The following is a 27385-nucleotide window of genomic DNA, read 5'->3' as shown; positions in this document are numbered from 1 at the left end:
GTGCTTAAGATAATATACATAGGATTACAAAGGAAAACAGTTGTATTAAAATACCATTATCAAATTTATCAAAAATTCAAACTGGTGAAACGTTAACATGTGCTTCTTTATTAACACATTAAATAACAAGATTACCCATATGACCAAGAATTACCACAGTTTAGAAGGTGTAATACTTTAAACAACATTAGAGATTGAGATATTGACAGCTGCAACTGCAACATGGTATGAATATAGCACAGGTCCTGCCACTCACACTGTTTGTTGCCTGCATTCACAAGTGGAGGAAATGCTAAGGTTCACTTGGAGTATAAAGTAAAGATAAAGATGGAGTTTTTGTTCAATACAAGTTTCCAGATGCTCTGAATCTATCTATATAGCCGAGGTTAAGAACGCCATTCTGGAATTTGTTTCTGTGCAGTGTAAACTCATGGAACTGTTTTGATGAACTTGGGCCTCTTCACAGACCATGGAGAAAAAGCCAAAGCTATCCAAGTCAGCTGGAACTCAAGGGAATTAACCATAAATTAAATCTTTACGTATTTATTATTTTGAGGAGTTCTCAAAAAGAAGGTTTTAGTAAATTAGATAATCACTTAGACTTTCACTTTAGAGGAGTGAATCTTGAGTGGAGGAGTTAAGAGCAGACATGATACTATAATGTGTCATAATAAATAATGCTGAGTGATTACTTATTTACAGATATTATTTTAAGAAATCTGGATTATCTCTTTTGAATTCAAGTGCTCTATAATTTACACTTTCTTATACATTTATCGATAAAAGGAAAAAACTGAGTATAAGCTGCCCAAGGTCACAAGCTAGTATGTAGAGAAGGCTGTCTCCAGAGCTTGACTGGACACTGTAATGCCACCTGGTTGCAGAAATAGAATGCGGTGACAGATACAATGCCAGATACAAACTGTCCACAATTAAATATATAATCAAACCATAAATCTTAGACTTACAGCAGAACAAGGTTTTTATCACTTTGGGATATACATATTTATAAATCTCCAATGTAGCGCTCAGTGATTTTTAACCTGACTTGACCTCTTAAACGCGTAACCTTCTTATATTCTTAGTTCCCTCTGTGGGGTCATCCAGCCTGCATACCAAAGAGCTCTGTTTAGTTAACCAAACATAAATGGACAAAACTAATGGAAGCTTAAACAATAAAGATATGATTTATTTAAAACCGTATTTAAAGCATTTTATAAGGGACAATAGCGTGTACTAACTGATTATTTCATATTTTGGAAAGTCTGAAGAACAAGTATCAGGCTTCTTTGTGGAAAGTGTATGATCTGTTGCCCAACTTAACGGCTGCCCGCATTGTACGGATGCACAAACACACGTATCCATATACAGGAGCATTTATTAAATCCCATCTCCAGGATCCACTGTCGCTTCAGGCGCCTCTCATAGCTGCCACAGCTCTGAGCAAGGGACAAATAAGCGAAGGGTGGGAACTGAATGTGGTTACCGCCCCTGCTCTTGCAGTTTTCAAACAGGTCCGTCACATTACTATATAATTTGTAAGTGGCGCTGTGGAAATCACTTCGCTGCGGGTGTGATAGCTGTGTTTTTGCGATGTCTGGGCGTGGTAAAGGTGGAAAGGGGCTGGGGAAGGGTGGTGCCAAGCGCCACCGCAAAGTTTTGCGAGATAACATTCAGGGCATCACTAAGCCGGCCATCCGTCGCTTAGCCCGACGTGGTGGCGTCAAGCGTATCTCTGGTCTTATCTACGAGGAGACCCGCGGGGTGTTGAAAGTGTTTCTGGAGAACGTGATCCGGGACGCTGTTACCTACACCGAGCACGCCAAGCGCAAGACTGTCACCGCCATGGACGTGGTCTACGCGCTCAAGCGGCAGGGCCGCACTCTTTACGGCTTTGGTGGCTGAACTCCAGTCGGCCATCTCCGTGAGCCTACTAAAACCAAAGGCCCTTTTCAGGGCCACCTATTCTTTCACTCAAAAAGAGTTTTGCGCTTTCTGTCCTAATTTTTTGTTAAGATGTTTGGGTCAGTACTGTTTACAATATGTAAATTTAAATTGATTTTATCTGATTCGTTTTTGGTATGTTTCAGATTAGTCGCAGGTCTGTAAAGCTGGTCCATAACCTCAGGTCGAATTGCATATTCAATGTATTTAGTGTGCTTATAGCTAGAAGACCAACAGGACAGTAAACTGCAGGTGACATTTTGTGCAACTGTCAGTGAAAAAAGGTGGAGAACATCACAGAAGAAGTAAGAAGTAAACCCTGATGCTAGGAAAATGGAAAATGGAACGTAGACACTTCTGTGGGCTGAAGACATTAAAACAGTCTTGCCTTCTTGGACATCACATGATAAATGGGGGAGAAAGGGGGATGATCAATCAACATAAAATATGTCGAAGGCAGTCAAGTTCTACCAGAGAAACAATAAGAGTACTTGGAAATTAACATTGTGAATCAACTATACTTAAGTAAAATAAGAGTACTTGGGGTTCTCTCTTGTTTAAAAGTGGAATGGAGACAGGACAACTTGTCTCTGCTTCTCTGAGCTGTCTTCCCATGTCCAAAGCTACTGGTTTCTCAATCCAAGAGAAGCTTTTATGAAGGTTGATATAAATGCTTGATATAAATATACAGGTTTATGTTTACCAACTTGTTATTATGTTGACTCTTTATCTTGAATATCCTTAGACTTGATTACAAGCAGATTTACCTTAAATTATAGATGAGAGTTGCATAACACGTATCCTGACAAAATGCTGGACTGGGCCTTTCAAATTCAGGTCTTCCTGAGTCAAATCCCACCTTGTTCTCTACACATCAGGAAATGAGGCAAAATAAGCAGTTCTCAAGTGGGTTACCCATTTCTTTTTCTTACCTACTGTAAACTTTCTACAGTCTCTCAGGATTGTCAGCATGCCACTGTATTCTTTGGTTTCCTCAGAATGGGCTTTATTCTGTGAAAAAATCTTGGGTTATTGTGATACAACTGGTATTTTTTTCCAATGAAAGTGGTTCACTGTATTATAATAACGTATAGCTGGACAGGAGTCTCCCTAGTGTGAGATAACATTCCTGGCTTGTCTGGGAGCAGAGGGGAGTAGGTGACTAAGTGCTCTTTTTGGAGTGTAAGTAGAAGACACTCCCAGGCTTTAAAACCTTTCCTCTTCCTGCCGGCTATGAAGGTGCTGATCTTGTTTGACCCAGCAGAGACCATCAGGCTCTAGGGGTGGCAGAACCATGACTTGTAAGGAACAAGAGTTCCTGATTGATCAGGAGGGGCAGAGCTGCCCCACAGAACTGGACTAATCATAGTGTATCTGTTCCATGAACAAGACTGTTTTTAAGCTAACTTATTTTTGAGTCTCTGTTACAGCAACGTAACTTTATCATACCAAATACTGTTTTCTCAACTTATTTACCAGTATGACTGTCCTTCCATTGGCCAGAAAGCTCTTTTAAGGAAAGCTAATGCCAAGTGAGCCTCTCTCCTTGACATCTCTTCCACTGTGTTCCATGCTAGACAGAACACAGAATAGGGGCTCATTACATGTTAGAGACGGGTGGGTGGGCTATCCGTATGTCTTAAGCAGTTGTAATCTGGATATTTCAGAGTACTGTTTCCCCGAGGAGAGTAGTTCTTAACAACATGGGGATCAGAAGCTCCTTTGAGAAAGTGGTAAAAAGTTCACATTTTGGACATAGATATTTCATGGGGCTCATACAAGGAATTCCCAGGGCTCCATGGATTCCTGTCAACAGCTTGGAGTCTAGGATTTTAGAGTCTGAGGTGTAAAGATCCAAAATTTAAGGCTAGAGAGGAAAGGACAGACAAAATGCATAAAGAACACATTGAACAAGAGTAAATTTGTCACCATTTATTCACCATGTGCAATAGACCTATATATTCTCAAGAAGTTAGGTCAGGTCTTAACACTTCATAACTCAGAATGCAAGATAGCCCATTTGGAAAAATTTTGATTCTCAGAGGCCTGAAGGCCCAAAATGACTGTATCTCATGAGATTTAAAAGTAAATAAAAACAGTGGGGTGTTTATTTTTTAGCCTGATTAAGGAGGAAGTCCATGAATTTCTTCTTAAGGCCCTTTGAACTTGTCTTCCATTGCTAGTCTTGGTAAATATATTCAACAGGGTCTATGTCATTGAATAAATCATTTATTAAGTTTACAAGAAACATTCCCAATACCCCTTTTCAGAGATAAAAAGGAGCTGGAAAGCTTGTACAGAGGGATGCTTATTCTTTGTCTCTGTGTCTTAACCAACCGCTCTATGCCCGTTTCCTCATAAATGGAGATAACAGTAGTTCCTATCTTATATGTTTGGGGGTGAATAACATTAAATATTTGTTAAGCATTTTGGCCAGTGCATGGCACATGGTAAATGCTCCATGTTTGGGCTATTATAATTGCTATTATTAGCATTCTTATTTCTCATGACATTTCTCAGAGGCCCAGAGGAAAAAAAAGTGGCATTTGAACCACGAAGACACACACTTGAAGTCTTGAGTTACCATTTTCTATCTTTGTGGTCTGTGGTAAATTCCTAACCACTGTTCCCTTATCTGTAATGTAGGCAAAAATTCATATTTTCGTGAGGACTGAGTGAAAACATAGGATTATGTGTTTATGCATATGTTTGACAAGTATAGTTTACATATATTCTTAAGAAGTTGCAAGTGCATAAATGGAAGTTCTTTTGGTTGTAAAAATAAAAAAAAAAATTCCAGATTATTTAAACAAAAAAAATTCTCTCGAAAGTTAAGTTTGCTGACCACACTTAAGCAATTACTGAACACTTTGTCCTGTCTTTTTCTTCAGTTCCTTTTCCTAATTTCTACGAAAACAAATCTGATTGATCCAGCTGAGCAGATGCCTGCATCGATCGAATATGATGGCCCAAGACAGAGGGTAAAAACATAATGGCCACACATGGCGCTCAGCCCTGAGTGGAGCTGTTCCTAGGAAAGAAGTAATAATTGAGTCCTGAAGTTGTCCCAGATGATGTCTGGGCCGTCCTTCAGTACCCATAACCCGAGTTCCCAGGGATCTCTATTAACTATATCCAAAGCTCCTGTTTGTTCTTAGCCTTCTAGACATCACACCAACTTGGTCATGTCCTCCTTGGTGAAATACATTATTTTCTTGACTTTTGTGACTCTGCTCTCCTGATTTTCTCCCAAACTCACTTGTCACTCTTTAGAATCTTTTGCTGTCTCTTTTTCTCTAAAGTTTGGAATGCCTCCAGGATAAACTCACTTCTTTATTCTTCCTCCATGGGTAATCTCCAACTCATGCCATGCTGACATTAAAATATCTATTTCCAAAATTTTCAAAAATTTCTATGTCCAGTCCCCATTTGCCTTTGAATTCCAGACTCGCATATACAACTACTCACTTGACATCTACAATGGAGTGCTAAGGGGATTTAAAAATTGTCATGTTCCAGTCTCAGAAAACTCATTCTCTCCTAGAATTCTTGATTACCCAAGACCTTCATTAGCACTGCAGGGCAGTAGATAAGCACAGAACCTCTGGAGCCACACTACCTTGGGTCTAACACCAGCCGCACACTTTGCTCAATTAAAAGGAGAGAAAAGTTGCATCTAGATAATGTGGATGTTGAGCAGATGAAGTGAGTTAACGTTTCTAAAGAGCTTGGCATAGTTTCCTAAACATATAAAGGGCTCAACAAATGTTAGCTACTTGATTCTTCACCCATAAAACCTAACTCTTCAATAAATCCTTTTGACTTTCTCCTTCTAAATCTAATTCTAATAATTTCACCAGAATTATTGCAATAAGCTTTCAATTTTATTCCCTGCTTCTTTCTACTTTTGATCCCATAAAATTCATTCTCCCCATAGTGGCTAGAGTTATTAAACATTCTAAGAGTTTCCCATGACACCATAAGAATCTGGTGCTTTCTTTTGGCCTATAAGGTCCAACATGTTCAGGTACCTGTTTAATCCCCAGCCTCATTTTTTACCCCTTTACCTTACTAATCTCCTAGCATACAGACCTTATATTCCTTGAGCACAAACTCCTCCCTGCCTTGGCCTGGAACTTTTATTCCCCGGGTTGTGGGTTCCCTTATCTAAAGCATGACGTAGTTACTATCACAGCACCTGGTCTTATTTCAAATAATTTCACAGGCCTCAGAACTTCTCTCTATTTGAAATATCTTGCTGAGTTATCAATGTGTTGATTATCTCTCTCCTCCCACTTGGATATCAGCCCCAGAAGATCAGCCTGTCTGTCTCAGCGCTGTAAATAAGGCCTCTCACAGAGAAAATACAATCATTATTTGACAAAATACTGAATGGAATCGCTTCTCTACTGCCATTATAGACACCTTCCTAACACTGGAGCCAATTATGTCAGTCCCTGCTCCGAAGCTTTCTGTAACTTTTTGTCGTCTGCAAAATAAATCTAAACTTCATTGTTTGACATCCACACCCTTTACCTTCTTCTATCATAAACTTATCTTTGCCACCAGGAAGCTCATGTGGGCAGGGGCTTTGGTAGCTTGTTCTTCACCATATATTAGATGTTCTCAAAGCCTCCTACCAAATAAGCAGCACTGTATCTGCTGGGCACTTTTTAGTAAGCCGAGTTCTCAGATCTCCCCCAGAGCTAATGAAACAGAAACTGTGGGAATGGGACCAGCAATCTGTCCTTTAACAAGCCCTCTGGGTGATTCTGATGCACACTCAAGTGCTTTATGTCCTCAGTACATAATTTAGTGCTTGGCACTTGAATATGAATGAACTTGGTGGATGCTCCTTCTGTCTGCCTAGAAGGCCCTTACATCAGGCAGTGCAAGTGCCTTGCCAAAAGTCATTTGCCCTCTTCCTTTCTAATATAGCCTCAATTTTGTTAAGGTCTCCCTTTCCTCCCTGCCTTGTGCTCCAGGGAAGGCAGAGTCCCTCTCTTAGCCTCAGGAATGGGGTTCTGATTCAACCACATCAATCCTAAGGGTCCCATGTCCCCTTAGTAATGATTAATTTGGGGGGCTGGGTATACATCCAGTTGTTTGTGACTGTGAGAGCCTTTAACAATGGAGGCCAGCTTCCCCAAGGATATAATAATGATTAAGCTGAAATTGAAGTTGTTGATCAATAAACTGTGTGTGTGCTGGGGATGGATGTGGAATCAGGGGCATTTCAGACAGAGAAAAATGGCAAAGGCCTGGAAAAAAACCAAACCAAAAAACAATGAAGAAACACAAAACAAAAGGGAGAAAAAGAATCCTCTGAGGTTGGGTTGGAGAGTTAGGTGAGGGCCAGACTTTTCAGGGCTTGGGGCCATAGCACAGATTTTTGATTTTTGTGAGGTGGGTGATCATCCAAAGGCTGTGAGCAGGTAAAAAACAAAAAGCCCCCACAGTGACTCTGGAATGGAAACTAAATACCCTATGAACAGAGGAGTTTTAGTATGACCTCAGACTAAAATCAAGGTGATCAGAAACAGTCGAAATGCAATTGTAATTCAGTAACCTGAAAATAAAGACTTGTTTGTATCTTCGTGCTTATTTTATTATCTACCTTTTTGAGACAATAAAATGGAGACCAGATAGACTGGCCCTGGAGGCTGGCTAGGAGTTTTTCTCAAGGAGAGTGATAGCAATTCTTGGGTGGATTTGGCATTTCCATTTACGGGTGAAGTGCCCTCAACTGAACCTTTTTCACCTGACTTCCTGAAGGACACCTCTACCTTGCAGTTTCCGGAGAAATGAGGGAAGAGCCCTGCTCTTTATTTCCCAGGGTTTAATCTCCTGGGCACTATGCGATCACAAACCGTAGGCTTTCAAACCTCAGTGTTCAGCTCACATTAAAAAGCATCTCTACTTCCACAGTTCTTCCTCTCTGCGTTCTGAGCCGACCCTGGGTCCCTCTCTTCTTCCTTGCCAGGATCCCTCCACAGTTTCTGAACTGAGCAGAGGGAGGAGATCTGGAGGCAGGATAGGGCGATGGGCTCAGAAGGGAGCTCACCGGGGACAGAAAAGGACAGATTGGAGGCGGCAGAGCCAATCTTTATACTATGTGGCTACTCTAGTGAGAAGACAGGTGGCCGAATACAGAATTCTGTGAATTTTGCAGGTCTAGTTTGTAAAACGAGTCAGGAGAGTGGGGAGAAGATTGCATTCTTCAAACAAAAATCTAATGACCAGGAGAGAGATAAAACAAAATAAAAAGTTAGTAACTATTTCCCCCTTACTGGAGAGCTGCAGCCACCCAACATAATATGCTTGTAAATAATCTTAGATAAAATGTTCAGCCAGGACTTGAAAGCCCTAGGCAAAGGGCTGGGGGTGAGGGAGTGTGAGGAAAAAGAATTAGATCCACACAAATGAACCTAGGCGGAAGACCCGCAAAGTTATACTAAGAAAGTGCTGGTTTTAGACAGTGGGATTTTCAAACATAACTGTGGTCTCTTGGACGTTACAGCCTGACGCTTTACATAAAACCAAGACCAGAGCTTCACAAAGCGCCGATTCCAGCCCAGAGAGCACCCTGTACAAAGTTTATAAAGGTGACCAAGAGCTCCAAGGATTGGGGTTAGCACTAAGTGGTTTCAGTGCACGTTCGCTTTGGCAGTTGGGAAGCAACCCTCGTACGCGGAACAGTTGTCAGTAACAATATACAGTAGTTTTGCCACCCGAGGATCGCTAACTTTTTAAGTACTTTGCTAAGCGTTACCCTTGACGCTAATTTAAAGCCCAGAGTTCACAAAACCGCACAAGCTAGTGCTCAGCTCTGATTGTGAAAACGTGAAATGGCTCTGAAAAGTGGCTATAAACATTTACTTGGAGCTGGTGTACTTGGTGACAACCTTGGTGCCGCGGGACACAGCGTGCTTGGCCAGCTCCCCGGGCAGCAGCCGGCGTACGGCCGTCTGGATTTCTCTGGAAGTGTGATGGTCGAGCGCTTGTTGTAACGCGCCAGGCGCGACGCTTCTCCCGCTCCCGCGATGCGCTCCAAGATGTCATTGACAAACGAGTTCATGATGCCCATGGCCTTGCACCAGATGCCGGGTTCCGGGTGGCCCTGATTCAGCACCTTGTACACGTACATGGAGTAGCTCTCCTTACGGCTACACTTGCGCTTCTTCCCATCTCTTTCCTGGGCCTTGGTCACCGCCTTCTTGCAGTCCTTCTTCGGGACCAGAGACTTCACTAGTTCAGGCATCGTACCGTCGATGATGTCTTCTGAAAGACAAGAAAACTGTGTCCGCGCCACCGGATCCTGCTTATTTGTAGGCAACGTTATGCAAATAAAGACTTAGTTATGCAATTGCTGATTCGTTCGTCTTGAGGTCTGCATGCAAATAAATCATTCCAGATATACTGTCTCACTGGTCATATCCTGAGACAGTTTGCCAGCAATCAGGCCACCTTCTTTAATCTAGTTAACCTATTTTATAATGAGTTCTGATTCGTTTATAACAATTCAGATTAGTCTGTTAATTTTAAAAACTGGAAGTCACTCTCTCCAGTGATTTGAAATACCAAGGAGGCAAAGCTCGTGGCACGGTTAGTCTCCGATTTGCAAGGCCCGTTTACAGCTCCTGGAAAAGCTGTATCTTTACATTTGAATCCAGTGAGAGGGAAAGGAAGAACTGAGAAAAAATAGGCGATTATCCAGACAATTCCGAGTACAGTGTTTGCCACTGTACAGAAAATGCAGAAATACAGCGTAAAAACAAAGAGCAGGGAAATAAAATTACATCACTTGAAGGGAGATAAGAAAGAAAAGAATTTCGTAGCCTATATGGCTATAAACCTTCGAACTGGAAAGGAGCAAATCACATCCAGTTTAGCCACAAAGGAGGGTCAGAAATAGTTCTTCAGTCTAACTAGTGAAATGATAAAACAAACAAAAAACCCAAAAACTTACTAAAAATTAAGAACCCGGTGTTTAACACATTTATTTTAAATTTATTATTATTATTACCATCATCATCATCATCTTCATCTGAAACCGGCTTCTTAGTTAGTTCTTTCAGTACCCTCTTTCCTTTCTGCAGAGAGGTGTCCTCCCTGAATTTGACTTTTTTTCCTAACATTCCTCAGGCTCCCCAACCTTCCGCTCCCCCCCCCCCCGCCCCCACCGTGTTTCAGTGAAAGCTTCCTGAAATTAGTAACCTAGGTTCATAGCGCCTCCTAGTGACTTGTGAAGGCAAACATAAACACCTTCAAGAAGGAAGCATCGTGAACCCAAGTTCTCTAGATATACTGTACACAGATTGATTGTGATTTATTTATTCAGTAATTATTTAGCATCTATTACGTGCCAGGCATTCTACCAGGAACTTGGAATGTCCAAATATAAGCTTATAATAAATGTTATCAAATCGAAGAGGAAAACAGACACTATGGAGGGTCAGGCATCCAAACAAACAAGAGCTTTAGATTCCCTCTCTTTCCCTCGGGCAGTGAATTTCAGATATTGAAATTATCAGAGACCATAAAATAACTGTTTACTGGAAGTTTGAAGAAATAAAAATGTAATAATACAATCAAGGAACAAGGGACAATCAAAACCAGGCTAAATTTAAAAAAATAATAAAATAGAACTAAAAATAAAAAAGAGCTATATTCCATAATGATAAAATAAAAATCCACTGATAAGATGTAACATTCAGGACCTTATATGCACCTGACCACACAACCACTAACTATATAAGCAACAACTGGCAGAATTAGCAAGAGAACTTCAAGTTTACAGCTGTAGGGCAAGCTTTCATATACTACTCTTATAAATTCACGTAACAAGCAGAGGAAAACATGTATGGTTATAGAAGATTTGGACAACACAATGAACAAACTTGATCTATCTGTGATTGCTGCACTTAACACAAAGAGAATGTCCAATTTTTAAAAGCATGCATTTAATAATTTCAAAAATTCAACACCGAGTTTAGAAAAAGTCACAATGGATACAAAAAAACCAGTTTCATATATACGGCACTCTTTTATCAGCTAATTAAAGAGCAATAGAAAATATTTTTTTTTAAGATAGTAAAAATAAAACAATCTTCCCATATGCTTGGAAACTAAAAGTGCACTTCTAAATACCATGGATTAGAATATCGTAAGGGAAATTATGTAATATTATGAGATAAATATGAATGAGAATAATACATATAAAATTTGTTGAATGTATCTGAAGCTGTACTAAAAGGGAAATATATAATATTATATGCATATATTAAGGAACAAGAAACACTAAAGATATGCAAACTAGGTGTTCAACAAAAAAAGCTAAAAAAAGAACAGGAAAATAAATCATATAAAGTAGAAAGAATCAGCCTTAGAATTCTTAGAATGTGTTGTATTGTTGTGAATGATGTTCTATTTCAATTCCAGATAGGTCATTGCTAATATAAGAAAGGTCATGAATTTTTATGTGGTGCACATATTTACCAACCCTCTTGAGCTCTTATTAGAGCTCATTGTTTATAGAGTCTCATGGATTTTCACATTGACATATTATTTTAAATATGTCAACCCTGACCTGAAATTTAAAAAAATAATAATTAAAGAAAAAAATGGAGATAATCCATAAACCACAAGCTTGTTCTTTGAAAAACCTTATAACAATAGACAAACATCTAGAAAAACTAATGAGGAAAAAAAAAAGAGAGTGTGTGTGTGTGTGTGTGTGTGTGTGTGTGTGAATAAATCATAGGAATAGAAAAGGGAAAGTAGCTACCAAAAAAGAGATATAAAGAACCACAAGAATGCTATGAATAACTTTTACAAAAAATTAAACTTAACAGAAAAGGATAATTTTCAAGAAAAAAATTAAGTAATGGGTTGAATAAACAAGTTATGATTATGGAACTATGACAGGCAGTTAAAAAAAAAAAAAAGCTCTCCTGTACTCTTCAATCTAAATGATACCAAGCACAACTGGGTTTTACAGGTATTAGTGAAATTTAAGTAATTGATAAGCCCTATTTTACAGAAGCTATTTCAATAGAAAAATAGCTCTCCTTTTTTTTCTTTTGAAATTGTGTACACTTACCTAAACTGGACAGGAACAACACAGAACGAAAACAAAGGGAGAAAGAGAGAAATGAGAGAAAATTATAGTCTCATTTTACTCATGAAATTCATTTTTTTAAAGAAAAAGCTCTAGTTGAAATGCAAGCAAATGGAAACCAAGAGACCACATTATTTACAAAAAAAAAATAGTATATCATATAGGGTTTACTCCAAGAATGGAGGAAAAGTTTAACATCAAATCTGCCAGTGTAAGAAATTAATAGAGAAAAACTGTTATCATTTGCATAGATACTGGGAAAATATTTGTTAGAATATGACACTCCATCTTTATAAACATTTTTAACAAACTAGAAGGATAAGGAGTAGCTACTTACTTCATAAGGAGTAGCTACAGTGAGCACAACATTTAATAGTGTAATTTTAGAATGATTCCCAAAGAGTCAAAAGAAAGACAAAATTTGGTGGTACTACTCCTATTCAACATGGCACCAAGGGTCTGGCCAATACCATGAGACAAGTACAAGTAAGAAGGGTAAGGATGCAATAAGAAAAGATGTTATCTTTATTGTCTGAAAATAATATGTCATTGTAAAAATTCATGAAAATCTATAAACAAATAATTAGACCTTACAGAGCTTAAAAGCACTGGTTGCTACATGAGCATCACATAAAAATTCATGGCCTTTCTGGAATCGAAACAGAAAAACCAGAAATCATTTACAACAGAACAACACTTTCTAAGGATTCTAAGTCCAGGAAAAAATATTCCAGATCTGTATGAATAAAACTATGAAATGCGATTGGAGGATACAAAACAAGATTCACTCAAATTAAGAGATAGATATACACTATACTATGTTTTGTGATGACTCAATATGCTAAAATGTTCATAAACTCCAAAATAACCTAAAAATTCAATGTTATGCCACAAAACAGCACTGTATTTTTGGTAAAGCACTGTAAAATTCATGTTAATGAGCAAAAATAGTGAAGATGATTCTCCGAAACAAAATAAAACAAATCAAAAAGAAAAGAAAGAAAAAAGAAATAGTGGGGCAGGGAACCTAAGAGAGGCTAGGATCATCAGACCTTGAGCTGTCAGAAACTATATTAAGCATTTGTTCAAATCTTTGTAGGCCAAGTCAAGAAGAGGGCTCAAAGTAGCCTGGCTAGTTTGCTCTAAATTTTACCTGCTATGATTGATTCGGATTGCTTAGCGTTACCAAGAGATAATGTCTCTAGTGCAATGGTTTAGAGCAGGGACCCTGGAGCTAAGCTGCTTGGGTCAGAATCCCCTTTGCCATTTATTAGAGGACATTGGATAAATTATTTTAAGCTCTAAGTGACTCAATCTATCTGGGTAAAATTGGGATAACAATAGTTCATAGGTGTGTTACGAGTATTAAAGGAGTTAACATCTGGAAAGCACTTGGAAATGTGTCTAGGTGTATGCCAAAAAAAAATTTTTTTTTAAGTAAATAAAAATAACTGGAGATGGTTGTATGCAAACTGCACCCAGGGCTGCATTATGTTTTGCGGGCCCTATGCACTTTTGCCTTCCTGGGCCCTCTCCTCCGTAAAAATAATAAGAAAAATAATAACATTATTAAAATTATATAAACATTAAAATATTAGTATTACACAAAACGTTTTCATCGACCTAAAAGTTCATTTTTAATTCTGATTTTAGAAGAAATTAAAATATTTTCGTCAACCTCTAAAAGTACTGTGGGCCATAGGGTCTGTGTCTACCGTAGCCTAATAAATGTAGGCCCTTCGTGCATCTCAAGATGAAATTTAAAACACATATAGTTATTCAAGTGGGAAGTAATAATAATTCACACATACATACATATACACGCACTTAATCCTCACACAAAGTGCCCTAGACATGTGCTGATAATAAACAGGGGTGGTGCAAGGAAGGTGTCCTGGGGATTAGTTATGAGGGAAAGCGTCAGCTCAGAAAAAGTCGAGAGAGGAGGAAAAAACTACCGGAGGTCTGCTGCCCTGTTCCTCAGTCTTCAAACTCCTGGGTTCCTCGTTTTAATCTGCGCATGTCCTCATGGACTGTTGGGACTCTCCAGTAACCAGGGGTAGCGGGGAGAAGCTGGGTCCGCAGAGCCTGCACATCAGCAGGTGGCTGCCACGCGAAATCTCGTGGGCGGAAGGGGCTGGCGGAAGCCTGCAGCTTACTGGAGACCCCGGGGCGGTGGCGGTGGGGGGAGCCGAAGTGACGTAACGTGGCGTATGCGTTACGTGGGGTTCTGGGAGAAGCAGCGGAACGTGAAGTTGGGTGAGACGATCCAATGAGGGAGCCGGCGTGGAGCGGCGTGGCGGGACGGCTCTTTGACAGACCCTGCGTGTGGGGGCGTGGCTACGGGCGGGAGCCGACAGAGTCCGGGCGTGGAACGCCACGTTATTCTTTCCACCCTTACGTGGCTGTACCGGAAGGAGGTGCGAATTTTCAGGACTTGACACTTCCAGTTTAAACCTCAAGGTGATTTTTCAGTTTTGTGCGGCTATTTGGTAGTATCATTTCAGGGACATCCCAAGTCGTAATTTAAAGCACAGTTCTCCAGGTGTGATCCCTGACCAGCAGCATCAGCACCACCTTGATAATTTAGAAATGCAAATTACTGGATCCTACTCCAGGTCTAGTGAATCCGAAACTGTGAGGTGGGGCCCAGCAATCTGTTTTTAAAAATCCCTCAAGGGAATTCCCTGGCAGTCCAGTGTTTAGAGCTTCGCGCTTTCACTGCCGAGGGCGCGGGTTCAGTCCCTGATTGGGGAACTAAGACCCCGCAAGCCGCGAGGCGCGGCCAAAAAAAAAAGAAAAAAATCCTTCAGGTGAGAAGTAATGTGTTCCCCTTAATTCAGATGTTGAAGGTGACCTTTTAAATGTCAGCTTAGCTAAACTAAGTTTTTACCTTCGAGATCGTTAACAAAGCCAAAACAGTTCTTAGGTCTTACCCACTCAGAACTTAATGCCAGAAAATAAACTGAAATATAAATAAATTGTCCAGAAAGGGGAGCGCTTAGGAGAAGAATTTGAATCAACAATGAAAGCGGAATTTCAATTATCCATAGAGTTTATTAAATATAGCATCTCATTTACAAATGTTTTGCCATCCTTTCAGACTTCCCCCAGCAAAGGTAGTCCACGGTAAATAATGAGTTCCCAGTAATTACGCCTGTAACAGAAGTAAATTCTATTTTTATAATGTAAATAAAAATAAAATGAAAAAGATAAAACACCTTGTTTAGGCTCTTCCACTCAGGTAGTGATCTCCTTTTGATAAGTCAGTGTGCAGCAAATCAGAATGGGTAGGATTTTGGTGGGATATACACACTAATCTATCATCTCAGGCAGGTCAGACATCATACTTCATAACTTCTATGGCCAGATTCTCATTTTCAGTTACTGTTTGCATTCATTTCTTCTCTGCACTTATATATCTCCCCTGATTGAAGAAATAAAAAAGGTTTATATGTTAGGTGCCATTTTGCCATCAACATTAATATCTGCTATACAAAGAAGAGGGTTCTGTTTACATACGCTTGTATAATGTGCTATGAGGAATCTCTGCTCCAGAGTTACCTACACTTTAGTCATTATTAGCATTAACAGGTAATGACTCAAACCATGCTCAGTCAAGAGATATTTCTCAATAATATAATCTTTGTTCCAAATCTCCCAACTACCCTTACTGGGATGGAATTCAAATAGTTTAAAAGCTTATATTCTCTCCCTTTAGTTTTTGACCTAAAGAGTCACTCTGATTTTCATTTTAATTCAGAGATTAAGGAAAATATAACAATTGCTAACAACTGCTAAGTGCTTACGAAATGACTATAACTGTTTTAAGAGCTTTACACAAATTATCTCAATCCTTAAAATAACTCTAAGAAGTAATGCATTATTATTATTCTCCTTGTATAGATGAAGAAAGTGAGACCCAGAAAGGCTGAGTCACTCATTCAACTGAACCATTTCAACAACCAGATCTGGCCTCTATTCCTGTTGTTGTAGACGTATGTGTATTTTAATTAATTAATTAATTATTTCGTGCTGCAAATGGTTACTGAGAGCCTACTCTGTGTCTGAAACAGTCAAGGCATTAGGGAGTCAGTAGCAAAAAAGACTAACCCTGCTCCAATGAGCTTACAGTCTTGAGAATGGGGAGCGGAAACAAATAATAAACAAATTTATGTCAATAAGTACTAAGTATAACAAAGAAGAATGAATGGAGGAAAGTAAAAAATGGGATAGGGAGGTACCATTTTACATCTGCTGGTCAGAAAAGTCTCCCAGATATGATACCATTTTGATTAATCCACTCAACCTAAAACCCAAGAAATGTGAAGAATATTTCAGTTATGTAACAGGTATTATACCCAGCTGAAATACCAAATACATGACTAAGTCTGTCCACCCACTGCCTCTCTCCTATCACAGTCTTTTATAGGCTTCTCTTTGGTCACTAGGCCCTTTCTCTCCTTTTTGTAGTAGTTTGCTTCTTCCATTCTTTTTCTGAGTCCTCATTTTCTCTCACCTTTCTTCTTTTCCCCATGCTCCTCCTCCTTCTTTCCTAAAAAAAATAGCCATAATTTGGCTGTGATATTTCTGTTGTTTTGTATTTACGAAATACAGCTTAACATTCACTGTTAAAACTTTTAAACAAAATTCTAAAGCATAACTCCTTTAGTTTTCTACAATTACTTTTCCCTGTGCATGATGGCAAATTTCATGTTTTATGAAAGGAAGAGCCACTCAAATACTGCTTTTCATGTAAAGAAAAGGAGCCTTTTCTTCTATTTAGCACTAAATGCTCATGCCACCGACATGAAACTTTCCCCAAACATTTCCCAAAGTTGAACTCTACCTCTCCTGAGTCTTCTTTTCCTGCAGCTAGGGTTTGGAGCGAAGTTGGGAATATGAATCGAGACTACTGCTGAAGTTGTTCATCTGAATAAAGTACAAAAATTAGTCTTCCAAAAGAAACCTCCTTATAATTTCTGGGTTCACAGTAGATCTAAGTATGCAAAAATATGTGACAGAACAATCATAAAAAGCAAATAGTTGTAGAACTCAAGTTACAGTCGATAGATATCTAATTCAAAATTGTAAAAATATAGTTTTTCTTATGACTTTGTTCAGAATTAACCTTATCCAAGGAGGTATGGCCTTTGCCCTTTGCTGAAATGTGATCTGTAGGCCCTTGGAACGTCCTGCATGATAAGAATTATCTTTGTTTACCAGGAGGCATTGAGCTACACTGGATAGTGTAATAGGATCATTTATGTTGGGTGCTTTGGGCCATGCCATATCTGTACTCGACCCAGAGGAACTGGATACTAAAGATCCAGTCTGGACACCAAGGCTTGGGTGAGTTTCCCTAGTTGGCAATACATATTGTGTTGTCACACATTGTTGCAGGAAGGTGTTGTTAACACTCCATGACTCCACTGGGAAAGGGTTACCGGAAGCTCTGAGTTTGGAACCCTCCTAGATTATGCTCCATGTGTCTCTTCCCTTTGCTGATTTTGCTTTGTGTTCTTTTGCTATAATAAACCTTAACCTTGAGTATAATAGCTTTTAGTGAGTTCTGTGAGTCCTTCTAATAAATTATCTAATCTGAGGGTAGTTTTGGAGAGACCCCTGAACCCTGAAGTTGGTGTCAGATGTGTGAGTGCAGCCTTATGGACTGTTCTTAGCTTTGCACTATGTCAAAATGGTATTATTATTATTTTTATATGCAGTTTTTATGTTTTTAATATTTATTTATTTGGTTACACCAGGTCTTTGTTGTGGCAGGTGGGCTCCTTAGTTGTGACTTGTTGGCTCCTTAGTTGCAGCACACAGGCTCCTTAGTTGCGGCATGCATGTGGGACCTAGTTCCCTGACCAGGGATCGAACCCAGTCCCCCTGCACTGGGAGCGTGGAGTCTTATCCACTGCGCCAGCAGGGAAGTCCCACAATGGTATTAATATTGCTATATATTTTTATCACTCAAAAATTAGGATGATTTTTTTTTGCCTTAATTTAATGAATTTGGTAGTTCCCACATGAGCCTAAGTCTATTCACCTAACTGCAGATTTCCAAAGAGTGATAAACACTTGTTTGGGCCTTAGTGAAAGATAAAGGGAAATGAAAGCAGTTAACTGTAAGCTTCCTTGACGATCTTACAAAACTGAGGGCTCCTGGAAGTCAAGGACAACCTTATTTCTCTTTGTATCTCCAGTGCCCATGCCAGTGACTAGCCCAGACACATTCAATGACTATCTCTTAAATAAATTGATTTATAAATAAATATGCTAACTACTGCCATGGTACAATTTGCTAGGACATTTTGACACACATCAAGAATCTCCTTATAAACCTTCATAACTGAATTCTTCAGTTTAGTTTCTTCTTTTACAGACTTTCTGCAAACTCTTAATCTGTTACCTTACACTTTAAACATTGTATTTTTTTACTCATCATCAATCTTCACTCCTATATTTTAAATAAATTTTTATGTTACCTTTAATTTCTTGTCAATTTTAAATTTCATTACTATTTTCTATATTATTATTTTCTCCTATTTTCTTTTTTATTTTTATTTATTTATTTTTGGCTGTGTTGGGTCTTCCTTGCCGTGCGGGGGCTTCTCATTCCGGTGGCTTCTCCCGTTGCGGCGCACCAGCTCTAAGCGTGCGGGCTTCAGCAGTTGTGGCTCGCGGGCTGTAGAGCGCAGGCTCAGCAGTTGTGGCGCATGGGCCTAGTTGCTCCGTGGCATGTGGGATCTTCCCGGACCAGGGCTCGAACCCGTGTGCCCTGCACCGGCAGGCGGACTCCCAACCATTGCGCCACCAGGGAAGCCCTATTTTCTCCTATTTTCATATGCCACAGTATTTTCTGAAATTTTAATTTTTTACTATATTTATTTTCTTCTTTGTTTTCTTTTTCAAAAAGACCAAACGTATTAGTTTGTTGGACATTCCAAAACAATCGTGCACCAGAGATTTGCTTTCCTGATTGCAGTTTAGGATTTCTCAGATGAATTAATTCAATTCATTCAATATTTTAAAAAGTACCTGCTATGTGCGGAGAGAATGTTTTATTTAACTGCAGAGGCCGCTATTTTGTCCTTTACAATCTCAGAGAAAAGTCCATCAGGACATCATGTGGGAGTTTTATTGACTTTGTCTCTGTGGATAGTGGTCTATTATAGTCTAGGTTGCTGGAATTCCTAAAAATCTACTAAGTATAAAGGTATTAAGTTCAGGTGATTTTACAACTTATTTCTATCTAATCTTTAAAGCAAAAATACTTTTTACATTCAAGTATTTAAAGCATAAAAAGAATGATGTAGTGGTTTTAAAATATGTCCACAAATTTTTAAAATATCCTTACCTCAAAAGTGGATTCTAATTCCCCTTCTGAATATATGCTAGGTTTAAGTGACTTGCTTCTAATGAATAGAAAGTGGCAGAAGCATCAGTGTGTGATGTTCGAAACTAGGTCGCAGAAGGCATTCCTGACACTCTCTCTTTCTCTCTATAATTTCTCTTTCTGTGGGATAACAGCTACCGTGTTTTGAAGACAGTCATTTAGCCCTCCAGAGAGGTCCATGTGGCAAGGAGCGGAGTTCCTCCTGCCACCAGCCACCAGGAACTTGTCTGGCATCCAAGATGGCATTCAAGCCATCTTGGAAAGGAATCCTCCAGCTACAGTCTGGAGCCTATGCTCCAGATGACTGCAGCCTATGCTTACATCTTGACTTCAACCTCCCGAGAGACCCTGAGTCATAACCACCCAGCTAAGTCACTTCTGGATTCCTGATCACAGAAACTGAATGAGATAATAAATGTTCATTGATTTAAGTTGCTCAGTTTGGGGATAATTTATTATACAGCGGTAAGTAATAAAGGAGAGCCCTACAGTGAAGTTTATGAAGCTACCATAACCTTAAGGACAAAATCTGATGAAGGTAAACCCAAAAGAGAAAATCATAGAATGATTTTATGTATGAATAGTAGAGATTTTTTAAATCCATGTAAAATATTAAAATTTATCCAGCCATTATTTAAGATAATAATACAACATGACCAAATAAGATTTGTCCTAGGACTGGAAGCATGGATTAACATTAGAAAATCTACGTGTACTTTATTGCAAAAGGTTGAAGGAGAAAAAGGACATTATTTCATCAGATGACAAAACTTCATAAATCATTCCTAATAAAAACTCTTAAAAAAGAATTAAAAGGAAACTACATCAATACAATAAAAACTACTCTCTTACACACACACAGGTATTATTATAAATAATGAACTACCAAAGCTATTTCCATGAAAAGGAGGAAAAAGATGGTGACATCTAATAGCATGTTTAATATGAAACAGTTTGTGATTTTAGTTAACACAATAACAAGATAAAAGAGATTAAGAGAAATTGTTATTGGAAAGAATATCAAAGATTTTTTATTTGCTAATGATAGTATTATATGCAATGAAAATCAAGATAGTCCATTAAATATGGATTAGCATTAACAGAATTTTTAGCTAGATACAAAATGCATGTAAATAATCAATCACTCAAGTCCCCTCCCCCCAAGAATTTCAAACAGTGCTTTGGTCTGATGCCATGTGTCCACACGGATTAGAAGGCACAACCCTATGAAAATCAGCATTATATTTGTTGTAAGAATGTATATGGCTTAGTTTAGTGTCACACAGTAACCCTTTCTGTTGTATCATTTTTCACTACATTTATTTTTCATTGTATGAGTAATCCATCAATTCTAAAAAACTGTCAGCCATGATCATTTAAATCTCACATCTGCATCATTTTCTGCGTGTCCTGCTACTATGATTAGATGCATGCCAGACAATTTTACTACTAATTCCAGATCTCTTAAACTCACTTTGACATTCCTCTCTTTTCATTTTGGATAATTCCTTGTGATCTGGTTATATAATTCATGAAAATTCTTCAGCTGGGTCCAGTTGGCTATTAAAATCATCCAGGGCTTCCCTGTTGGTGCAGTGGTTGAGAGTCTGCCTGCCAATGCAGGGGACACGGGTTCGAGCCCTGGTCTGGGAAGATCCCACATGCCGTGGAGTGACTAGGCCCGTGAGCCACAATTGCTGAGCCTGCGCGTCTGGAGCCTGTGCTCCGCAACAAGGGAGGCCGCGATAGTGAGAGGCCCGCGCACCGCGATGAAGAGTGGCCCCCGCTTGCCACAACTAGAGAAAGCCCTCGCACAGAAACGAAGACCCAACACAGCCAAAAATAAATAAATTAAATAAAAAAAAAAATCATCCAGTAAGCTTTTAATTTCAGTTCTGTTATAATTTTATATGTACATATATAATTTGTTATATATATAATTTTATATGTATTATATAAATTTGTTTATATCATATTTATATATATTATATATAATTATATATATAATTTATTATAGAATAGTAACATTTGTTTCTATAGAAAATAGAAATTCTGGAAATAAATGTATATATATTTCTAGAATTTCTATTTGTTTTTTTCAAATCTATGTGATAATTCTTTGTATTCTCTTAATCCCGCACATATTTTTTTTTTTTAAGATATTAAAGTTAGTCACTTGAAGTCTGTATCTGTTAATTTGTGCTTTTGTTTTCATTGTCTATTGCTCTTGGTCATGGTGCCTTGTTTCATGGTGTATTTGGTTAATTTTGGTTGTGAAGCTGCTAATTCATTTTCTTGGATATTTATCTGTGAAGATTTATTGAGGCCTAAAATGAAGCTTATTCTTCCAGAGAGGATTTGTATTTGCTTTTACCAGGTGCTCAGGGGCACCAAACCAGTTTGGGATATCCCTAAATTAAATTCTCAGCCTGGGTGTCTTGAATCCTTGTGGTACTAAAGCTGAAACAAGTAAGTATGAAGTCTGGCTTGTAGTCCAAATTCTCAGCAGTGGAATCTACTCAGCACCAAGGTTCAGGGCAGACTCTTTGCCATCATCTATGGTGTGTTTGTGTGTTTATTTCTAGTTCATTTTGGTCTGGTGTCTCACCTTCACTGGGAAAGTGTTCAAAATCATGCTCTCCACCATGGCCAGGCATCACATAACATCCTGAAAAACGAAGCGCAGGTTTGGGTGAAGTCAGCTGTGGTGCTTGGGGTTTCACGTGGGCCAAGCCCCTGGGACCGAGAGTTCCTTACTTTTGTGGTGGCTCTTCGTTACTTTTATAAATTAAAAAAAATATTATTCTGGATTTTAATCGTTCATCCAAGTACCCAGCTTGCCATATTATGTAAAATCTATCCCCATAATCCATGAATCCCTGTTTCTTTGGGAGATCGTGAGAACCCTAGAGTTTCTAAATTCATTCCTCCCTCAGTCAACAATACCCTCCACCTAAATTTTCCATCTCAACCAAAACTTCATTCCCAGCCCAGCCTCATCTACCTGGCAATTTTCTTGGTGATCTCTGACCATTGATTCCTTTCCTCCCGGCCACTCCCTCCCGGCCCCTCTGAACCTCTTTTCAGAGATTTATCTTCCCGACAAAATCTATTCCGCAGCAGTGAAAACCCTTACCCCTATCCTACCTAGTGCAGCAAAAGCCACATCCTGCCAGAAAGGGCTTTCCTTCTCATTCTACTTCCTCTCCATCCTTGACGCTCGGGGACATCCGGGAAAGCGGAGAGGGTGCTGAAAATGGGGCCTCAGACCTTAATCAGGCGCCTTAACTGATTGAGTACTGTACTTCCCTCTTGTGACCCAGAGGACTTTAAAGCTGAATGCTGCCCCCAAAGGACTATATATTAAATGTGACTTTCTGGGAAAGAAGATATAGTAGCTGACAGGGTTTGAAGGCTTCCCTTTCCCTTTCCTCGGTGCCTTTAGGATAGTGTAGGCTCCTCCTCTCCCTCCCCCACCCGCTGCTCAGAGCCTCAAGCAGAAACTGCACCAATTACAAAGCAAGAAAACCAGAAAAACCTGTGTAACATTTCAGTGAAAACTCCCATTTTCTTCAGCATTTTTTCCAGAAATACATGTCTATATGGTTTTTTTAAAAAAGGGAAAGAGAAATGGAAAAGCTCTGAGCAGAATGAAGTTATCAGAGCATGCTCTTTCGTGCTCTGGGTAAGGGGTCATCGCCAAATTCTGGATCAACCTCAGGATCAACTTGGAGACCTAACGCACGAAGAAGAAAGCTGTACACTTGAAATGGCATTTTCAGTGCAAATTGATATCTGGTTATGTGGTATCATGGTTCTATAGAAATGTACTTGCCCATAGTGAGCGCGCAATTAACGGCACATATTGTTATTTTCTAAGTTCCTCATAAGTATTTTCAACGCGACTGTATTAGAATATTAAAGAACAGTAGCGAAACTTTAAATTTGGCAGGAGACATCCGAAAATAGCCTTTGGAATTAAAGGATTACAACTCATCTGCTGAAAGCATGCGTGGCTCTTAAAAGAGCCTTTGGGGTTAGGTGTAAAGACGCTTACTTGGCAAGTTTACTTGGAGCTGGTGTACTTGGTGACAGCCTTGGTGCCCTCAGACACGGCGTGCTTGGCCAGCTCGCCGGGCAGCAGCAGGCGCACGGCCGTCTGGATCTCTCTGGACGTGATGGTCGAGCGCTTGTTATAATGCGCCAAGCGCGACGCCTCGCCCGCGATGCGCTCGAAGATGTCGTTGACGAACGAGTTCATGATGCCCATGGCCTTGGACGAGATGCCGGTGTCTGGGTGGACCTGCTTCAGCACCTTGTACACGTACACGGAGTAACTCTCCTTGCGACTGCGCTTGCGCTTCTTACCATCTTTCTTCTGCGCCTTGGTTACCGCCTTCTTGGAGCCCTTCTTCGGGGCCGGAGCGGACTTGGTGGGTTCAGGCATTCTAGCGTTAAAAATTCGAACACTAACGCTAACACACACCTGGGAAAAGAATCGCCCCCGCTGAGGCCACATTTACTTATAGATGCGGTATTCAAATTAGGTTAGTAAGATTTCGCTCATGATTGGATTAATTTTATTGTGGCGTCACAAACAGGAATGTAAATGATACTAGCAGGTCTACCTTTTCATTGGCTGTTTAGTTAGTGTGCTTTGACCCAATCAGAGGGGCCTAGACTAGACTACCCATAGCTAGTACAAATAGCCTTTTGAAGCACCTGCACGGTATATTTCACAGCAAGTAGAGGAAAGGAAGTGACAACAAGCTAGCTTTAAGTTTGTAACTGAAAGCAACTTCTCTTTTTCTTTGGATAACTTCGTGCATTGGTCCGGGCCCCGCAACTAGTCGCCGTGTTAATGTCCAGCTGGAGCTGGTGGACAAGCTCGATAAACGCATTACCCCGCTCCCTGGGCAGCTAACCAATAAGCAACCACCACTTGCACATAACGTGCTGGGCTGGGTCACTCTCTTAAAAGTTCACAATCCTTAACCTCTTCGCTTTCCATCGTAAGTCCTGATGATTTTCGTTACTTATTAAAAAACCATGATGCTTAAAATACCTGGGAGTATTTTTCCCGCAAACATGCCAATTTTGCCTGTCGGCATGTCCTTGTTAACCAAAGAAAATGCAAGTGGCTCATTAAATGATAAACCATCTTTCATGCAATGGAGTAAACATTTAAATTTCACTTTAGTGGTCTCCAGACACCTACAGAACGTAGTGCCTGGTATACTGGAGGGAGAGTTCCTGCCCCTAAGTTTGTGCTCTCCCTTACCGCACCCTTTGGGGCGAAGTGGGGGCCAACTTCCAACCAGCGATCTCCAATCCCTCCGCACCCTGGAGCCTAAAAACAAGATGCTTACGCTCAGGCCTGTTCCCTGGTCAGTCTAATCACGCTATTACCAGTTTCCTAAAAGGACTGTCACGTTGTACTACAGCCGCTGCCATCAAGACCCACCCTGGGGAGGACTGCCCCTCACTTGCTGCCTTTTTCTCCCAGCCACGCCCCCTTAATAATGTGCCAACAGCTCTTTTCCTGATATCTTTGGGTGGCTCTGAAAAGAGCCTTTGGGTTGTGTCGAGCTTCTCTTCTAAGCCTTAGGCCAAAGGAACTTCCTATTTCTTCTTGGCTGCTGCCTTCTTTGGCTTGGCTGCCTTAGGTTTGGCGGGCTTAGGTTTAGCCGCCTTGGGTTTCACCGCCTTAGCTTTCGCTGGGCTCTTAGGCGCCTTCTTCGGCTTGGCTGCTTTCGCTTTTTTCGGACTCTTTGCTTTTTTGGCTCCTGCAGCGGCGACAGGCTTCTTCGCCTTCTTTGGGGTCTTCTTGGCGCTCTTCTTGGGGGTGGCCGCCCCCGTCGCCTTCTTGGGCTTCTTAGCTCCTCCTGCGGGCTTCTTGGGCTTGGCCGCGCCCGCCTTCTTGGCTTTGGGCTTAGCCTCCCCGGTAGCCGCCCTCTTGTTGAGCTTGAAAGAACCCGAGGCGCCGGTGCCCTTGGTCTGTACCAAAGTGCCCTTGCTCACCAGGCTTTTGAGACCCAGCTTGATGCGACTGTTATTCTTCTCCACGTCGTACCCCGCGGCCGCCAGCGCCTTCTTGAGCGCAGCCAGAGACACGCCGCTGCGCTCCTTGGAGGCGGCGACAGCCTTGGTGATGAGCTCGGACACCGGGGGCCCGGACGCCTTGCGCTTTGCGGTACCTGCAGCCTTACGGGCTTTCTTTTTCACCGGCGTCTTCTCGGCAGGGGCCGGTGCAGCAGGCGCGGCGGGCGCAGTCTCGGACATGTTGAAGGCGGGTGTTGGGAAAGCAATTCGAGCCGGAAGCAGAGGCACTGGCCGGGACTCGGGCCGCGCCGCTGCGCCCGCCCGTTTATATAGGGCGGAGCTGCACCGTGATTGGTGCGCTGTCCAGCCCGCCTCGCTGGCAGCCTCAGAGTGTCCTCTCGGATCCCGAGTTGTGTTTGTTACACCTCAAAAAATGCCAAAAATATCAAAATTCTCTGCACTGAATTGCCCGATTTTTCCCAGAAAATGATCCCCGAAGTCTCAGGCTTCACTCAGGTCTCAAATTATGAGGAAAGCACAAAACCTTATGCCAAAACCCAGCAATATTTCCCGCCGTGCTTGTCAAATTTCAACTCAGAGAAACAAAACTTTCTATTTTCTTCGTAAATTATAAACCGATCTTTAACTGTGGAGTTTTCTGACCTCTCAAATATGATTCTCCAAGTGGTTAGGTTCTTATAGGTCCAAAAAGCATGTAACTGGCATTAGGATTTTTATTACAAATCTGCACTTAAGTGAGGGAAGTAACACAGGCTCCTCTGAGAGTCCTGCCTATTGAGCCGAGGGCATTTGAGTTCATCAAACTGGTTTAGTTTAATGCTAAACAAATTATTGCCCATATGAGGTTAAATGTTGGACCCCTGGGACATCAACGTATGCAGCCATGGTTTTATTTCTGTCTGCTGCGTCTGGGTTTTTAAACAATTCCTTAGGATATTTCTTTTCCTGTCTGCTCCCAGGGGTTGGGGGAGGGGCGGTTGCTTCTCCTCCTCTGGACAACTGCTCCATGAGTTTAGATACCTTGAATTCAGGATATTTGGGAAGGAAAGGGAGTCCAAAACACAGGATACACAGATGGAAAAGGATTAATTTTCAAATAACACGCAGATGTTTTCTGTGAAGTCACTGGAAGCGGAGGTGCACTTGGAAGAATTTGTTTGCAGTCTTGCTGAGTTCTTTTGGCAAATGCTTCAGGATCAAATAGAAATATACTCTATAGAATTGGAATTCAAGCGTTGATCATAAGGGGAACTAAATGGAAACTGTAGATTATAACATATCTATTCCCTTTACTGGAGAAACCCAGACCCTGTTATCACTGAATAACTGATGAATGACTAGTCCACACAGCAAATATGGCTTCACTCATGAAGATTATGGCCCTATGCTTCCCGGAGCTCCATCAAAAAGAAAACAAGTTCTGTGTAGGATCGAATGAGAAGTTCAGATTTCCAGCTCGGAAGCAGAGCTTTGAGGGACCATCCACGTTAAGTTTTTGTCCTCTGAAGACATCCTTTGCAAGGTCTTTGAAAAAGTGGTTTTATTTAGGTAGTACATATTGGCAATCACCAAAGTGTACACGTTGGCAATGAAAACCCAACTAAAGGAATTACTCCTGGAAAATGATCTGGATGGAATTGTCTTTAAAAACTGCAAGCCATGTACTTGAAATTTTGGCCAGCGCTATAAGGTGATAGGATACAATTCTGTGGGTGTAGCTGGTTGTAACATGGCATTTGACATCACATTAATTTTTAGTTCCATTGCCCCTAATTTTCTCCACACACAACAGACTCTACTACTGAAATAAAAGAATACAGATCTTTGATTCAACATTAATGAAATGTCTCAAAAGA

At 40.4% G+C, this 27385-nt stretch overlaps 3 protein-coding genes and 1 pseudogene across 4 annotated transcripts in view; 1 reads left to right on the top strand and 3 right to left on the bottom strand.

Moving 5' to 3' along the window:
* The first annotated feature begins 1593 nt into the window (after window positions 1-1593).
* The window catches only part of LOC132374416 (uncharacterized), a 112354-nt gene continuing 86562 nt past the window's right edge, over window positions 1594-27385 (top strand). The window contains 2 exon segments of the mRNA XM_059938079.1: window positions 1594-1897; window positions 8596-8613. Coding sequence (XP_059794062.1) covers window positions 1594-1897; window positions 8596-8613 — 322 coding nt within the window.
* LOC132374430 (histone H2B type 1-L-like) lies at window positions 5626-14240 on the bottom strand (annotated as a pseudogene).
* On the bottom strand, window positions 15102-24006 carry LOC132374421 (histone H2B type 1-M-like). 2 transcript variants are annotated; one of them, XM_059938086.1, is made up of 3 exons: window positions 23524-24000; window positions 16584-16619; window positions 15102-15491 (listed from the first exon to the last, which is right to left on the bottom strand). In XM_059938086.1, exon 1 carries the CDS (start codon window positions 23983-23985, stop codon window positions 23533-23535), a length of 453 nt encoding a protein of 150 aa, XP_059794069.1. In that variant the 5' UTR covers window positions 23986-24000; the 3' UTR covers window positions 15102-15491; window positions 16584-16619; window positions 23524-23532. The 2 variants fall into 2 exon arrangements, with proteins under 2 accessions (XP_059794069.1, XP_059794068.1); XM_059938085.1 differs by lacking the exon at window positions 16584-16619 and having other exon boundaries at window positions 23524-24006.
* On the bottom strand, window positions 24482-25795 carry H1-4 (H1.4 linker histone, cluster member). The gene has a single exon (XM_059938080.1). It carries the CDS (start codon window positions 25746-25748, stop codon window positions 25089-25091), a length of 660 nt encoding a protein of 219 aa, XP_059794063.1. The 5' UTR covers window positions 25749-25795; the 3' UTR covers window positions 24482-25088.

The sequence above is a fragment of the Balaenoptera ricei genome, chromosome 11 (genome assembly GCF_028023285.1).
Source record: "Balaenoptera ricei isolate mBalRic1 chromosome 11, mBalRic1.hap2, whole genome shotgun sequence".
In the NCBI taxonomy this organism is placed as follows: domain Eukaryota; kingdom Metazoa; phylum Chordata; class Mammalia; order Artiodactyla; family Balaenopteridae; genus Balaenoptera; species Balaenoptera ricei.
This window is presented reverse-complemented; position numbering and strand designations above follow the sequence as displayed.

What these genes read in the sequence shown, in the direction of transcription:
- LOC132374421 (XM_059938085.1), bottom strand. Translation starts at nt 23,985, where the DNA reads ATGTGGCCTCAGCGGGGGCGATTCTTTTCCCAGGTGTGTGTTAGCGTT.
- H1-4 (XM_059938080.1), bottom strand. Translation starts at nt 25,748, where the DNA reads ATGTCCGAGACTGCGCCCGCCGCGCCTGCTGCACCGGCCCCTGCCGAG.